General features: G+C 39.7%; 1 protein-coding gene across 1 annotated transcript in view; it reads right to left on the bottom strand.

Moving 5' to 3' along the window:
• JMY (junction mediating and regulatory protein, p53 cofactor) overlaps window positions 1–18,328 on the bottom strand; it is a 142,293-nt gene that overhangs the window by 69,451 nt on the left and 54,514 nt on the right. The window contains exons 3-4 of the mRNA XM_054032014.1: window positions 15,020–15,170; window positions 8,071–8,240 (exon numbers count right to left, since the gene is read on the bottom strand). Of these exons, the coding sequence (XP_053887989.1) occupies window positions 8,071–8,240; window positions 15,020–15,170 (321 nt within the window). The remainder of the gene's footprint in view (window positions 1–8,070; window positions 8,241–15,019; window positions 15,171–18,328) is intronic.

The raw sequence follows: 18,328 nt of genomic DNA, 5'->3' as shown, positions 1-18,328 counted from the left end.
ACCGTTGGTCCATGCTTCATGATCAGCTCCCACCCTTGCATTGAAGTCCCCTAGCAGGAAAACATATTCATGTTTTGGAATCCTGCTGATGGTGGTGTTCAACTGGTCACAGAACTGGTCCTTGATGTCACAAAACGAGGACAATGTTGGGGCATACACATTCACAAGGTTGACTGGGCCCTCAGATGTGAACAAGCGTAGTGCCAAAAATTCTCTCTGATCCATTTATAGGTGACTCAACTATCTCCAGAAGTGAGTTCTTGATGGCAAATCCCACTCCATGCTCTCGCGCTTCTTCAGCGCTGTTCCTCTGCCAGAAAAATGTGTAGTCTTTTTCCCTGAGAGATCCACTTAATGCTAGCCGTGTTTCTTGGAGTGATGCAATATCCACATTGAGTCGTTTCAGCTCATTATTACAGCAGTTTTACGCGCATCGTTGATTTGATGAAGGTCCTCAGATAATCCGGTTGTCACGTTCCAGCACCCTATTTTTAAGGATGTTTTCTTTCTTTTATTTAATTTGCTTGGTGTGTTGGTTACAGTCCCCTTGTCAAGTTATAAAACTCTAAGCTCCAAGCACCCATTGAAGCAGGCAGACTGTGGGGGGACAACACCCTATTGTCTGGGGGCTGCCCAGTTTTATGGCAGGTGGTGGTTATCCAGTGAGATATGATGACCTCTCCCACCGTTGGAGACAGCCCTAGGTGTTCAACTCTACAGCAATCGAGTAAGAGCTTAGAACCGGTGACTGCTGCCTCCCGTGCTGTGTCTACGCTCGAGGCGAAGCTGGAGTACTTCTCCAGGTCGCATTCCTGCCCAGATGATATGGAGGCCCTGAGTTACCCATGCATCAGGACCCCCCTCTCAGCATCACTGGTAAAATCCAGAGGAGAGGAAGAACCAATACATCTAGTACCTGATCCACTGCAGGAGTTGTCAGAAAGATACTAAGATATTAGTACCTGACAGCCTTTGGGTCTCCATTCCCAATTTTCTGTCTGAGTTTAATCTCATAGCCTTACATTCTCCCAAATTCACCCACAAGGCAGTGGGGCTTTTCTGTCAAGGGTTGCTCCCTTAGCCTTGGGCTACCCACAAGGCAGTGGGTTTGATGAGCCGCAAGTAGTATCGTCTACTTTCATTACAATAGCAGGCATAGCCTGACCAGACACTAAACTATGAATACGTAGTTTGTAATTCGCATACCACAGTAACACCAAGACACATTATTTTAGTGTTACTGGGCATCCACATTAAGTTCCTGACTGTGGCCAACAGAACAAGTGGGACATTGATGGCACATTCAAACAATTAATAGCTTGTAAAATACTCTGAAACAGGACAACAGGCTCAATTCTTCCCCTAAAAAGAGGGGGAGAAGTATAAAACACAGAAATGATGTTCTTATGTCAGACAGTGTAGCCTGGTATTTGGCATTTAGAAATTATTTCTCATTGTAAAAGGAAAGCTCTATAGCAGAAGTACCACAATTGCACCAAACCTATTCTGTATCATTCAAATTTCTAGCATACCAGGGATCTTATACTGTGTCACTATCTGAGACGGGAACTTGCCCAGACATGTATCCACAGTATATTTTTCCTTTAAACTGTTTACATTAAAAGTTTATACAAGGCATTCATTAACTATCTGAAGTGATAAAATTAGTGCTAATAACTTCCATCATGTTAAGAAAGAAAAATCAGCATTGTTAAAAATTACATAGTGTTATCAACTAAAGAGTAATTTGACAGTTCTCTGATCTGATGATGATCTGAGTTGCCCTCCAATTTGGAATATTTGCTGAACTGATGGCATCCATGGTAGGAATGGTAACGTGTGTGTAGAATCTCATGCTGGCTAACACAGTGGAAGAAACAGGAAAACCTTCTAGAGAAAGAAAAGAATTAGAGAATTGGGGTTTAGAAACTGGACTGGAACTCCAGTAATCTGGGTTCTGCTCTGTCACCAATGTCCGGCATCAATTTAGGCAAGTCATTTAATCTCTCTGGCTCCAATTCAATAAAGCCATTAAGCACATGCTTAACTTTAAGCACTTGAGTAATCTGAACCTCTATTCATCAAAGCACTGAACAGGAACTTAAAGTTAAGCATATGCAAGAGAGAATAAATTTTAACAGTGCTGTAACGGAGTAATATTGTCTGTACACTGCCAAAATGCTCACATTGTTACTGTTAATGATGGATTTCACACCTAAGAGAAATAGAAAAGGCTGTCTGGTGGTAAGGCCACTGAATACAAAGCCACACAAGTGTTGCTGGGATGCAAGACTTATCCTAATTAAGTAATACATAATTACCATCTTTTTCCTGGCTAACTAGGCTTTCCCGAGGCTGTAGTGATGGTTTATTTTGCTTCACTTAGATTCTGACTTTCTACATCAAATAACCATTGTGTTAACATAATTTGATCAGTGACTGTTTTGGGGGACAGTCACAATCAGGACCTTCCAGAAAGAAGGAAAACAAAACTCAGACTGCAGAGGAAAATGTGATGAGAGCCTGAGCCCTTAGTCAAAGATGCAGTCTTGAAAGGTCATCCTCAAAAGATGTATGTTGTGGTCAGCCAGGGCACTGGGTGAGCCAAAAGACCAGGAGCATATCTCTAGCCTTTGGAGATCTCTGGTAACAGTTCTATGCAGTAGGGAACTTAAAAATGGTTTTAAAGAAATAAAAATCTAGAAAGTGACTGAAATGACCAGTCTTCCACAGATAAGTTGAATTCCCCCTCCCATCCAACATCTTGATGGGCATGAAAAGAAACAGCATTCCCCAGCAGCTAGGATGAGAGAAAAGAAAGGAAATGATTTTGCTTTCATGTGATGTGTCAATAATGTGTTGTTGTCACATCACATAAAGTAATGTTATTACAGACTGAAAGGTAACTTCAGGATGCTATCTTTGTGGCTATCTATAATTCAAGCAGATGACAAAGTGGCTCTCCAGCTGTTAAGAAGTTTACCACTATTGTCCCAAACTCCTCCTCTCCCCTCAAACACTTTCAGACAGTTATTTGTTGAATGGCAGCAGTGTGCTCAGCACTCTACAAACCGTAAAATCTAGACCAGGGGTCAGCAACCTTCGGCACGCAGCCCATCAGGGTAATCCTCTGGTGGGCCATGAGACATTTTGTTTATGTTGATCGTCCGCAGGCACAGCCCCCCGCAGATCCCAGTGGCCACGGTTTGCAGTTCTTGGACAATGGGAGCTTCAGGAAGTGGTGTGGGCCACAGGGACATGCTGGCTGCCGCTTCCCCATTGGCCGGGAACGGCGAACCGTAGCCACCGGGAGCTGCAGGGGGCCATGCCTGCAGATGGTCAATGCAAAGAAAATGTCTCACAGCCCACCAGTGGATTACCCTGATGAGCCGCGGACCGATGGTTGCTGACCCCTGATCTAGACCCTGCTGCAAGTCATCACTTTGCCAAGCTATCCTTTTGCAACTCTTCAATTTTTTGCAACAGATCAGTTTATTCCACACCCCTAAATATTTTTGTGAGCATGCTAGATATTTTATGTCCAAATCACAGAAAAAACTATTTGGCTACAATGTTTGCCTTCAGAAAGTATGGGGTGGGGAAAGGGATTGGTTGTTTTTTTAAACTTAGAATGAAGTGTTTTTAAGTGAAAGACTGATGAGAACAGTCTTGACTTTCTTATTCTTGCCATAAGCAGATGCAGGATGAGTCACAATGAGATACAGGATAACAGTTTGAACTCAAACACTTTGAATGCTTAGTTTTTACTGTGGTCATGAACACATGATAAACTTCCCACTCAACATTTTCAAAGTCTTGGCTATTCTCTGGGAAAACTAATTAAAATAATAAAGGAATAAGACCTACATTATCTTCTAATTACTGTAACTTCAAAAGAGGTTATTTGTTTTTTTGCCAACTATTAAAAGCAAAGTAGGTAATCACTATTAATGAGTATTCCACTACTCTTGTCATTACATAATTATAAGTCTAACTGTTACCACTAGCTGTGTTAATACTGACCACCAGTACATTCACTTAAGTCACTTAACCCTTTCTGTTTTTGTTTTTTTTTAAATCTCTTCATTAGAGAAGGAAAAATGGCTCTCACTTTTAATTAAAAGTTCAAAACTAATCTGATCTGAAGGAATCTACACAGAATATATATTAGAAGATTTTTTTTTTAAAGATATCTGTTGCTTTCACCTTTTGATTTACTGCTTTGTACATTTTTGGAGGGACGTAAGAACAACCATACTGGGTCAAGACCAATGGTCCCTCTAGCCCAGTATCCTGTCTTCTGACAGGGGCCAATGTCAGGTGCCCCAGAGGGAATGAACAGAATAGGGAATCATCAAGTAATCCATCCTGTCACCCATTCCCAGTTTCTGACAACAGAGGCTAGGGACACTTCAAAACATGGTTTTGCATCTCTGCCCATTCTGGCTAATAGCCATTGATGGACCTATCCTCCATGAACTTATCTAGTTCTTTTTTGAACCCTGTTATAGTCTTAACCTTCACAACATCCTCTGGCAAAGAGATCCACAGGTTGACTGTATGTTGTGTGAAGAAATACTTCCTTTTGTTTGTTTTAAACCTGCTACCTATTAATTTCATTTGGTGGCCCCTAGTTCTTCTGTTATAAGGAGGAGTAAATAATACTTCCTTATTTACTTTCTCCACACCAATCATGATTTTATAACCTCTATCATATCCCCCCTTTGTCGTCTCTTTTCCAAGCTGAAAAGCCTGAGTCTTATTAATCTCTCCTCATATGGAAACTGTTCCATACTCAATCATTTTTGTTGCCCTTTTCCATATCTTTTGCAATTCCAATATATCTTTTTAAAGATGGGGCGACCACATCTGCACACAGTATTCAAAATGTGGGTGTACCATGGATTTATAGAGAGACAATATGATATTTTCTGTTTTATTATCTATCCCTTTTTTAATCATTCCCAACATTCTATTCGCTTTTTTGACTGTTGCTGCACATTGAGTGGATGTTTTCAGAGAACTATCTACAGTGACTCCAAGCTCTCTTTCTTGAGTGGTAACAGCTAATTTAGACCCCATCATTTTATATATAGAGAGAGTTAGGATTATGTTTTCCAACGTGCATTAGTTTGCATTTATCAACCTGAATTTTATCTGCGATTTTCTTGCCCAGTCACCCAGTTTTGTGAAATCCCTTTGTAATTCTTTACAGTTTGCTTTGGACTGGACTATCTTGAGTAATTTTGTATCATCTGCAAATTTTGCCACCTCCCTGTTTACCCCTTTTTCCAGATCATTTATGAATATGTTGAACAATACTAGTCCCAATACAGACCCCGGGAGGACAACTATTTACCTCTCTTCATTCTGAAAACTGACCATTTATTCCTACCCTTTGTTTCCTATCTTTTAACCAGTTACTGATCCAGGAGAGGACCTTCCCTCTTATCCCATGACAGCTTACTTTGCTTAAGAGTCTTTAGTGAGGGATCTTGTAATAATTTAACACAATATTCTCCATTTATAAATGTCCTGTAATAGCTTTATAAATAAAATATTTATAAAGCAGGTCAAGTCTATGGAATTCAGCAATAAGTAAAAAGTCTGCAATGAGGCACTGGTGAAAATGCATTGACCAATAACACTTCCATGTATCCAAACAATTTTACATATTTATAGACTTACAAAGGGAGCACTCACTATGATTTAATACATTTCTGTTTGTCATCATGATGACAAGACTTGGCAACCAGTCCACAAAATGGAATCTGGTGTACTTTTGAGGACGCTTTACATAGTTCCTCTCAAACAAAGTATGAGCAACCACAGATAGAATTTAGGAGGTACAAAGGGGAAGACAGAAATTGAGTTATGTGAAGATGTGGTTGTTCTTACAGACCACAATAGAAAATGGTTACATTTTAACTAGGAAGTGAAAAAATAAACCAAGACTAGCTTGTCCCTCTCTCCAATTCAGAGGCCCCAGGTTTGATTCATAAATTCCAAGACTGTGGATACACTGGCAAATAAGGACCCACAATCCAATACTGGTAAGGTTCCACCAATGTAGCAAAAATGGAAGCAGAGGTATAGATGGTGGTAAAAATCCCTGAGCCCTTACCACAGTACAGCTTCCACCAAGGCTACCACCAGTGTAGCTGCATCAGTTGTGTATTATGGCCCTAATCACAGAAATGTAGGGCAGGAAAAGACCTCTAGAGGTCATCTAGTCCAGCTCCCTGCACTGATGATGCTAGTTTAGACAAGGCCTTAAAAGCTGAGACTGCATTACCTCTAACAGTAGGGTGTTTGAACGTGGTCAATTTGAACAGCTAACATCTTCTCTAAAATGGCTTTTTCAACAGGTCTCTTTGTGGAGTTGGAGTGCTCTTTTCCCAACTTGTATATAGGAAAAGCCAATATACAGTTTTGTTATAATTTAGTTTACAAAGAGTGAAAAGAATGTATCATTATGATGAAAAAGTTCATAGAAATATTATAAGGACAACATCCTTAACAGGATTTCAAATCCACAACTTCTAAAATGTTAAGACACTATCCCTTAAGCAACCTTTTTTAGTTATCCATAGAGATTTACAGGAATTAGTCAGCTACATGCCAGCTATCCTACTATTCCCTGAATACAACAGACAGTTACATGCAACTTCGAAAGTTATTCTAGAGTAAGGGCTATATTCATTACTCAACCTATTCCCTAGCTCATATGCTTATACAGAAAGAGACTATAGATATACTGTATGACTGTTTTTACCTCTGTAAGGAAGCAGCAAACTGGTCCTGGCTGATCATGCAATAATGCCATGATTACACTATGGGGCTTCAGAAACAATCATAAGTTTTGTGGATAAAGCACACAATAAGAAGCCAATAAGAAGCACGTTTAAGTGCAAGGATTAAAAAAACTGAGAAAATTTTGAATTTGCCAAAAATAAATCAGGCATAAGTATTTAAGACCAACGAGCAGTTTGTTGCACTTTCCAACATATGAACAGCATCCAAACAATGCTACTTTGTATTTATCTTTTTAATGTGCTAAACTGTTATAAAAGTGATAATATGATTTTACAATATAGAGATTTGTTCACATGGAAAATTCCGTGTTGAAATCAAAGTTAGAAGAGATTCTGTTTGTGCACATACTAATCATTTATATGATTCAATGATTCACTAGCCAAAATGATTCCAGAAACAGGCTTAAATATTTCTCGAGAGAGAAAGAGGTAGGTTTACATATCCATGGTTGTAGCAAATTGGAAATTCAGTAGCATTCTATTCATTTATAGTAAAAATTGACACACACAAACATCATAAAAACAGTGAGTAACATCCTTCATGAAAGCTGAAGGAGCAAGAATTTTTTTCCCCACATTTTATTGCCCTATATGCTATAAATTAAAAAAAAAAAAAAAAAAAGAGGACAATGAAAATGTAAAACAAAGCTTCTTGCTTCTGCGGCTTTCACCAAATATGCTACCAACCCCTCCACCCCCACTTCCCATAGATAGTGATTTTTGGTGGGTTGTTTTTGTTGGAGGGAGGGGGTAGACTGTCGTCTTTTTCTGGATCTCAGATGTTAATGTACATTGATCCACTGTAGATCCAATACTGCTCTCAGGCCTCCAAGAGGTCTTTGGAACAATGGATGCGCTGAGATTATAACTAGGAGATTTCTGATCCTACTCCTCCCTTCTGCACTCCCATTCTATTTGCTCCACTAAGATTGTTAGTAATTTTAAGATTACTAAAACATGTTTTCTCAAAGAGTTTCTAGACTGCTTATTAAACAGTACAATGAAGGAGACAATACAGGGTACCGGAAAATATGGAAGGAAAATGGTACAAATACAAAATCTACATTGCAACTGGCCGCCATCTGCCCAACAAGACTGATGACAGCATCTCAGTTTGCAATGGTAAAAAATTAGAGATTTTTTGTAAATAGCCTTATAAATGTTTAATTTTCTTAAAGATTTTATGTAAACTCAGAATTAATTCACAACAAATCCCAATATTTTAAATTTTAAATAGATTTGTATGAGAAATTACCTCTTCTTTCAGTGCATGTTTCTTCTGCTCCAAACAAATTTCTTTAGCTCTCATCAGCTGCAGAGTCTCCTTAGAAACTGCATACTGCAACTTTTCCATACGTTCTACTGCTGCCGCCCATGCTGCCTTACCAAACCTTTTCTGATCTGCTCGCATTCGATCATACACAGCTGTAAAAGAAAAACAGAGCTCCGTTAATACAGCTAAAATACATGAAATTTGATGTGCTGTTAAATTTCATATACAATTTGTTAGCGCTATCACAATTCCTATAAACACATCAACAATTTCTGCAATAGTAATTTCTGCATGACTTCTGCAACTACACAATCTCCCCAGAACTATCATTCTCCATTATACTTCTGCTTTTGACCACTGTAGACACAGTTTGAAATTTAGTAAAATTTTTGAAACCTAGTTTGTTTCAAATTTCTGTTTACTTTGTTTGAAGCACTCGCCAATGTTAAGTTTCCAGGTATATCATCATACTCCATAGTTCTGCTGCCACAAAAAACCACCCACTGTCAGAGAAGCTAAGCCTTTAAAATAAACAACAAGCACAACAGTGTAAAACATACTCACCTGAACTAAATCGGAATTGGGAGGGACATAACAGTTTTCAAGTACATAAAAGGTTGTTCTAGAGGGTGATAAATTGTTCTCCTTATCCACAGAGGACAGGACAAGGGCTTAAATTGCAGCAAGGGAAATTAGGAAAAACTTCTCAACTGTAAGGGTAGTTAAGCACTGGAACAAATTACATAAGGAGGTTATGAAATCTCAGTCTCTGGAGATTTTTAAAAACACGTTAGACAAACATTTCAGGGATGATCTACATCTTTGATCAAACTTTGGTATGCATACCCCCTGGAACGCCCCCTCCCCCGGACATCTCTGAGGGGTATGCAGGAGAAATTATTTAATGGTGGATTTATTATTTTATTTATTACATTTTCCTAATAGGCTAACCTTAAAGCTTTAAAACTCTGTGGGAATTTGTTACATAAAATACGGTAGTTAATTTACTTCAAGATGTACCAATGAGAACATGGATATACAGAGACGCTGATGTAGAAGCCCTCACCTCCAATCACTGTACAGCCTGGGTTCAGTCTAAACAACTGTTCGGTCTAAACAAAAACAACTGATACAGACTAACACGGCTACCACTCTGAAAAGCTGTCCAGTCTAACCGAGCTCAAAACTTAGTCCGGGCTTTTTTTTTGGTTGTATACGTCACACTGTAACTATATCTGAAAGTAACAGTAAAATATGGACAAATGGCTAAAGACCGGTAGTATCAGTGCGGAGAAGAGTAGGGGTACATGGGCAGCTAGTAGATCTGCAAGTGGGTGTGACCGAGTGCCTGGAATGGATCACACTGAGAATGTACACTCAGGGCAGACTGCAAGAAATAGGGCAGGCAATCCCCAAAGCTGGTGGTTTATTCTATAATTAGATTCACCAGGCTAGTAATAAAACAGCTTCTGCATTACCACACTGGTTAACCAGAAGCCAAAACACAGTCCCCTTTAAGCATTCCAGCCAAGTCTAATATAGTAAGAAGTTACTGAAAATCCATTTCACCATATGTGAGGTTCTTACTAATCCCAAAGGATCAGACACTTATCCCCAGGTCAATATGTATCTCAAATCTTACTCAAATATGTTGTCAGCCAATCTTTACAAAACTAATGAAAGATTAATTAATAAAAGGAGAGAGATAAATGGTTAATAGATCATATACATACAAAAATGATTGCAAAGTTCTTATATCGGGTTTGTAGCAGTGACGGAATAGACTGCTGGCTTGCAAAAAGTCTCTGGTAACTTCCAAAAGATTGGAAGGTCCTCAGTCCATAGTTCAAGATGCTCCTTTTACTGTAGTTGTAAATCTACAGTCCAGACAATTAGAGCAGGAAAGAAGCAAAATGGAGTTGTCTCATGTGTCTTTCCTATTCTTTGCCATGTGCATGGAAATTTACTGTCCCAAACAAATCCCACAGCCCCTATGTATGGAAAGTTACTGGCCCAAGATGGAGTCCAGGGTCACATGGACATATCACATGCCCCTATATATTTTGCTAAATCACAAGGGGTGGCCATTGGCTCCTCGCTGTCTGAGGCATCCACAGGAACACCTACTGAGCAGGATGAGTTTCTTCAATGGGCCATATGAGAGAGTGGAGTGATCTTAATGGGCCATCAATACATAGCTCAGTGGTGGCCAAACCTACTGACCCTCCGAGCCGCATATGATAATCTTCAGAAGTTCGAGAACCAGGCGCATCTGCTGGGCTCCTGGGGCTTCAGCCCTGCAGTGGGGCGAGGGGGGGGGCCCTTAGGGCTTCAGCCACATAGGAGGTGCCTGCTGAGGCTCGGGGCTTCTGCACTGCTCCTGCTGAAGCCCCAACCCCAGACAGGCATCTCCCATGGGGCAGAAACCCTGAGCTCCTTGCTCCAGTCTGGTAGGCAGAGAAGGGGGGTGGGGGCTGCGAGCCGCATTTTAACTGTAAAAAGAGCCACATGCAGCTCGCGAGTCGCAGTTTGACAACCTCCGACATAGGTTTACATTAGGGCTAGACTGCTATCTGGGGGAAGTCCTCCAGGAATACATGTAAGATACAAGTACATAGCCAATATTCATGACTTCGGATACAAACATGATATGCATATAAAGAAGATAATCATACTTAGCAAATCGTAACTTTTCCATTGATGTTTTATATGCCATACTTTGCACCAGATTTATGGAAATTGTTTAACAGTAGTAACAACAGTGATATAAATGGTCACCTTTCTTATATATACAGCATCACTGACGGTACGCAGGCAGCTGATTGATCTGGCAGAGGGTACACAATAAGAAAAAAGTCTAGAAACCTCTGATATAAATAATACTTTGTCTTGTTTCAGTTCAGGAGACTGGACTAGATGACCAACGAAGTCTCTTCCAATCCTACATATCTAGGATACCTCCAGGGCCCTACATTTTAGCTTTACTGGTTGCAAAGAAAACTTTGTGAACTGAATGACAGCGACTCAAGTCTGTAAACAGCCTGAATAATATCTTTAAAATAAGTGTGAGCTTCCACATTTACCTACTGAGTGTTATCTTTGAGCCCTTATAATGGCAATCTAACTGCCAATATTGTTTCACTGCTAATCATTTAAGCACAATGGTGCAAACTATCTCCAGAGGGAACCACCACCTGCCCCCATCCCAACTCCCTCCCAAATAGCAATATGTGAGGGGAAATATAATTGCAACTTCCTGATATTTATTTAGGTTGAGGCCCCTGATTTAACAGAAATATCCAGCTGATGTGTTTAACCTATAATTCTAAACTGCCTTCCATATGTTCCCAACTGCTTAGAGTCCCAAATGTCACTTTCTACCTACCAAAGCCTCCAGCTTCCCTTGACAACTTCTTGCAGTTGTGTGTTCAATACAAATCTGCAGCACTAAGAATTATGGGGCAACAAAATTACACTTTAATATTAAAATTTAACTCCCCAATGAATATTGTACTGACTGTGTATTTAACGTAACAAAACATTTTTTTTAAAAGTTGAAGCTGTTGGAAAATCCAGGTTCCTTGCCAAAGAATTAAGTTCAAGTTAACCATACAGAATACAGGAAGACTGGTCATAACCAGATGAATCTGAATTTCTTTGGGAACCTTCCAGGATAGCAGAAGTCCCTTGCCTGATCAAGATTAGAACTCATTTATCTTGAGCACCAACCACTACTTGGGCTGAGACAGATAAGCCATTCACTGATTTAAACCATGCAGGGCAATTACATGACATTATTTGAACACTTCTGCTACGCAAAACTCGCTGAAATTCAGGAGTCCACAGATGAAGCATTCAGTCTCCAGGCCCCAGATCCTCAAAGGAATTTAGGCCTAAATCTGGGCCCAGGTGTTTAATGCAGTGGTACCCTCAGTAAGGGATAGCTGTTGAATGGCAAGCTAGTTGGTTACTCACACCTTGCTTCCTCACTCAGTAACAAAATCTGTCCTTATTTTTATTATTCTTAGAATTACCATAGCACCTAGGAGCCCTAATCATATATGAGGACCCCATTGTACAAATATAAACAAAAAGAGCTGCCCCAAAGACCTGACAATCTAAATATAAGACAAGAGACAACAGAGGGATGGATGGATGCAGTGTTGTAACTATGTCAGTCCCAGGATATTAGAGACAAGGTGGGTGAGGTAACATCTTTTATTGGACTACCTTCTGTTGGTGAGAGAGACAAGCTTTTGAGCTTACACAGAGCTCTTCTTCAGGTCTGGGAAACCTATTCAAAGCATCACAACTAAATACCAGGTGAAACAGATTGTTTAACATAAATAGTTAACACATTTTTTCAAGGGACCATTCTAGCTACTTCACCTACATTGATGGCAAATAAGTCACAGGAAAACATTTTTCTGACAAAGTCTTGTCTATACTTCACAGTGCACTTATTTAACTAAATAATGTTTTTAAAAATTCACTGTCGTTAAACAAGTTTAACCCTTGCTTAAATCAGTGTAGCTTGCATTGGTAAGATACTGACTTAAGCTAAATCAATACAAGGAAGGGCCAATTTAAGCATGTCTATGTTAGGATTTAACTAGAGTGACTTTTAAATTGATTTAGTTAAACTGGTGCATTTTCTAGTATAGAAAAGGCCTTAGTTACATCAGGGCAGACTTCCAAACAGCAGATACCTTTTGCAGATGAACCTGAGTAAAGTATTCTCTGAATAGTGTAGCAAGATAGTTACAGTTATGTAAGGTCTAACTGATGAGAGAAAGGAACAAGAAAAGCTGAGTCAGATGAAAGAGTGAGACAAAATTGATATTATGGTTGCCACCTGCCTGAAAAAGAAGAAAATCCTGCAGGAATTCTAGTCTGCATGGGGGGTGCCCTAATCACAAAAAGTGCTGCTGTGGAGGAGCACAAACACGATTGCATTGAGGGAGCATTTTTGTTTGCTATTGTGGGTGTTTGAGAAGGAGGACCGATTAAAGAGAGAGATGGACAGGCAGAAACAGGATGAAAGAAAAAAAGAAAGCAAGCTCCAGTTTCCTCTAAGGGAAAAGAAAAGCACAACAACACAGACTCACAGACTTTAAGGTCAGAAGGGACCATTGTGATAACTGATTCTAGTCTGACCTCCTGCACGTTGCAGGCCACAGAACCTCACCTACCCACTCCTTTAATAGACCCCTAATCTCTGGCTGAGTTACTGAAATCCTCAAATCATGATTTAAAGACATCAAGTTACAGAGAATCCACCATTTACTCTAGTTTAAACTTGCAAGTGACCCATGCCCAGTGCAGCAGAGGAAGATGAAAAAACCCCAGGGTCTCTGCTAATCTAACCCAGTGGATAATTCCTTCCCGACCCCAAATATGGTGATCAGTTAGACCCTGAGCATGTCGGCAACACCTACCAGCCAGACACCTGAGAAAGATTTTGCTGTAGTAACTCAGAGCCCTCTCTTTCTAGTGTCCCGTTACTGGCCGTTGGCAACATTTGTTGCTATCAGTAACAGATCAGCTATGTGCTGTCGTGGGCAGTCTCATCATAACATCTCTCCATAAACTTATCAAGCTCAGTCTTGAAGCCAGTTAGGTATTTTGCCCCTACTGCTCTGTTTGGAAGGCTGTTCCAGAACTTCACTCCTCTGATGGTTAGAAATCTTCATCTAATTTCAAGCCTAAATTTGTTGATGGCCAGTTTATATCCATTTGTTCTTGTGTCCACGTTGGAGCTTAACTTAAATAACTCCTTTTCCATCCTGGTATTTATCCCTCTGATATATTTAGAGAGAGCAATCAGATCCTCCCTCAGGCTTCTTTTGGTTAAGCTAAACAAAGCCATCTCTTTGAGTCTCCTCTCATAAGGTAGGTTTTTCCATTACTGGGATAATCCTAGTAGCCCTTCCCTGCACCTGTTCCAGTTTGAATTCATCTTTCTTAAACCAGAATTGCACACAGTATTCCAGATGGAGGTCAGACCAGTGCCTTGCACAGTGATACCAACACTTCCCTGACTCTACTGGAAATACCTCGCCTGATGCATCCTAGGACTGCATTAGCCTTTTCCACAGTCACATCACACCGGCGGGTCATAGTCATCCTGTGATCAACCAATACACCCAGTTCTTTCTCCTCCTCTGTCATTCCCAACTGATACATACCCAGCTTATAGCAAAAATTCTTCTTGTTAGTTCCTACATGCATTATCTTGCGCTTTGCTCTATTAAATATTATCCCATTTCTATTACTCCAGTTTACAAGGGCATCTAGATCTTCTTGTATGATATTCCAGTCCTCCTCTATATTGGTAATACCTCCCCACTTTGTCTCATCTGCACATTTTATTAGCACATTCCCACTTTCTGTGCCAGTAATAAAAACATTAAATAAGTTTGGTCCTAAGACCGATCCCTGAGGAGCCCCCTCCCTCCAGCCTGACAATTCACCTTTCAGTATGACCCATTGTAGTCTCCCTTTAACCAGTTCCTTATCCACCTTTCAATTTTCATACTAATCCCCATCTACTCCAATTTAACAAATATTTTCCCATGTGGAACCTTATCAAATGCCTTAGTCAAATCCAGGTAGATTAGATCTACTTAATTTCTGTTGTTTAAAAATCAGTTATCTTCTCAAAAAAGGAGAGCAGGTTGGTCTTGCACAATCTACCTTTTGTAAAACCATGTTGCATTTTACCCCAATTACCATTAACATCTATGTCCTTAACTACTTTCTCTTTCAAAATTTGTTCCAAGACCTTGCATAGAACTGGGATCAAACTAACAGGCCTATACTTTCTCGGATCATATTTTTCCCCTTTCTTAAAAAAAGGAACTATTAAAATTCAACTTAGATTTCAAATAACCTTTATGTGAAAAAAATAAACACAGTGTAAAATGGTTACCTTTCTGTGCTTTGGCTGTTATTTCGAAGTACTTAACAGTAAGATCCTGAATAGAAAGGACAGCCATGTGGGCTTTCCGCTGCCAATCTGCATCTTCTTTTTGTAGGCTCTCAATCCTCCTGGGGCCTAGATAATCATTCTCTATGGAGATCTGAAAATAAATCAGTCTATCATTAACATCAACAAATTAAATTTTGTCAATGGCAGCTAGTTGCAGTCAACCTGGGTGGATAAAAATCAATGAATTAATCAATGGATTAAAAAATAGAAAAAAAAAAACCTTTAAAATGCTCATCTATGCTGAAAAAGGACAAGTGTAAGGCCTCACTAACATTCTTACTGTGAGAACAGAAACTCAAAACAAAAAGTAGGTAAACAAATAGCCCATGCTATATTGCACCAAAGCCACCTTCGACAAGTCAAAATAGCTTAAATGCTTCAACCAGGCAGGCTATACTCCCAATGAAGGTTTTCAGTCTGAAGTCAATGCAAGTTGTACTCTGAGGTAGAAATAGGCACAATTTTTCAGCAAATTGCTTATTTGCCAAAAATTGCAGCTTCAGTTGATCCTGAACTGTTAAAGATTGTGTATAGAGTTCACAGAAGTGTCCACCAAACCAAACCAAAAAAAAAAAAAAAAAAAGACATTTTAGTAAATGTTGAAACAAAACATTCTGTTTCAACCCATTTCAAGACAATTTTCTTCAGATTTTTGACATTTTGACAAAAGCCAAAGAGGACTATTTAAAAAAATGCTTTGAGGGAGGGGTTTTGAGGTGGAGGAGGACCTCCCTTATAACTTTTAGCTCACTGATTAGAGTACTCTAGGATGTGGGTTCAATTCCCCCCTTGTGCCGGACACAAATAATAGGTTAATTGACTTGCTAAGCTCCCAAAGTAAGTCTTTGGCCAAGCCAAAAATTAAACCCAATTTCACAGTCCAGTACTCTATACATTAACTATTCTTCCTCCCCAACTGACTCTTCCACCAGTAGCAAGCGTTTCTACAGGCGAAATTAAGTCTTTATTTACACAAATTTGCCTTTATATTGTGCCTTGCAGTAATACCAGTGTATTGCCATTGCAGTCAGTGGGCTTGTAAACAATTCTGTTACCCCCATCCCCCAATTTGATATAAGAGGAGTTGATCTGGACTGTGGGTCCCACCAGAGGGGAAGGTCTCTGGCCTGTCCCACAACCCATTAGGTGGGCCAGCAGAGACTGAGAGGGATTGCTCTCCTCCTTTTTCCCATGCTGGCCAGTGATGAGGTTAGCCAAATGAACAGCAGGTTTGTGCCACTAATAAAAGGAGACAAACTGAGGACTGCTGAAAACCTCTGAGGCGAGCAAATCCGCCAGAAAGCATAGAACCCACCAAGGCAGAGGAGGAACTTTGTCACAGGGAGCATAGTATATCTATGATAAAAGACAGTATTACTGAAGAAAAATATATAGTTTTATATGTAGGGGGTGTTTTGGCCCAAAAGTTATCAAAGCTACTTCAGTGCATTCCTGCAACCAGAACACCACTCAGACCTGACTTTGGCTTGGTTGATATAATAGCAAGTGAGAATGTATTTCAGCTCCATTCTCCCTCCAAAGACTATTATGAAAAACCTGTAGAACCAGCTGTAACATAGCTATGCTTCCAAAGATATTTTCAAAAATGTATTAGGACTACACACCCCCTATCCATTCTAAATAAGTTATCTAAACTGTGAAATGAACTTGGGTTTTTAGGCTCTAACTTCTTGAATGCAAAGATGGAACTGAACATTGATAAATCCAAATTTTTCCTCCAATATAGATTACTTTGTAATTTCTCATACCTTACAGAGTTCTAAATTTGTTTAGGGTGGGGGTTTTTGTTTGTTTGTTTTTTTTACAAGCACACAGAGTCAACATCTTCACTACGGTCCACAATAATGCATAGATCCCTTTCCTGACTTGATACAGCTAACAAGATATTAGGATGAACAAAGAATGGAAATGGAGACTCACACAGAAGATATTATAACTCCATTGTATAATTAAATGTTGCACCATCATATGGACTCTGTATGCAGTAGTGGTCACCACCATCGGGGGGGAGGGATAGCTCAGTGGTTTGAGCATTGGCCTGCTAAACCCAGGGTTGTGAGTTCAATCCTTGAGGGGGCCACTTGGGAATCTGGGGCAAAATCAGTACTTGGTCCTGCTAGTGAAGGCAGGGGGCTGGACTTGATGACCTTTCAAGGTCCCTTCCAGTTCTAGGAGATGGGATATCTCCATTATTTTATTTTTTTTATTTTTTTTTTTTATCTCAAAAAGAATTATTGCAGAATTAAGTGGAGGGGAATCAGAGAAAGGGGAGAATGATTAGGATATGAAAGAGCTCTCATGAAAAGTGAGATTAGGACTGTTTATCTTAGAAATGGAGATGAATAAGAAGGAACATAAAACTGTATATAAAATTATATTTAAAACATTACATTAAGAAAGTTAAACTTGCAAAGTCAACTTCTCATAGTTTAGGAACTGCCAGAATTAAGGCTGTCCATGCAACTTTAATTCTGTCCCCCTTGTGTTTATGAATTATGATGGAGGAGTCTCTGTCTTTAGTGACATGATCATATACTATTTTTTCGTTCAGTGAATGTGTAGTTATTCAATATTCCTTTTTATCCTACTGATTCAAAGCATGGCCCCCAACCTTATTTAACATATACCATCCAAACCCTGTTCTGAATACAAAATTATTAGTTTCCTGCTGGGCATTTCTATCATGCTCTCACCAAGTGCTTCACAAACTTTAATTAATTTATCTCCACAACATCCCTGTGAGAACAGGTGGTGATATCCCCATGGGGATAATGATGCTGACTTCCTTTGTAAAGTGCTTTGAGATCTACTGAGGAAAAGTGCCATGTAAGACTCCAGTATCAAGGGCTCAGCACTTCTGCAAATCTGGCCACACGTCTCACATTGGGCAACCAGGAAATGAGGAACACAATTAACGACTGTCTGTGAAAAGTTTGGTTGAAGTGACTTACCCAACATCACATAGGAACTCTGTGGTAGAAGCAAGGATAGAATCTAATTCTTCAGGGTGGCACTTAATTTCCTTAACCAGCAGATCATTCTTTCTTCCTACAATCCCATCTCATTCACTACACACCTTCCAACTTCTGCAACAAATGAAGCAGAGTTCCTACAGACAATCTCATTCACTATACAACCCTGATTGGTTGTCATCCTGTGCATTGAATAAGGCAAGGGTTCGGGGTGGAGCGGAGAGAAGGGATGGGGAAATAGATCATATAATAAAAA

Source organism: Malaclemys terrapin, chromosome 6, assembly GCF_027887155.1.
Source record: "Malaclemys terrapin pileata isolate rMalTer1 chromosome 6, rMalTer1.hap1, whole genome shotgun sequence".
Taxonomy (NCBI): Eukaryota; Metazoa; Chordata; order Testudines; family Emydidae; genus Malaclemys; species Malaclemys terrapin.
Note: the sequence above shows the minus strand (reverse complement) of the source record. Positions and strands in the feature narration are given on the sequence as shown.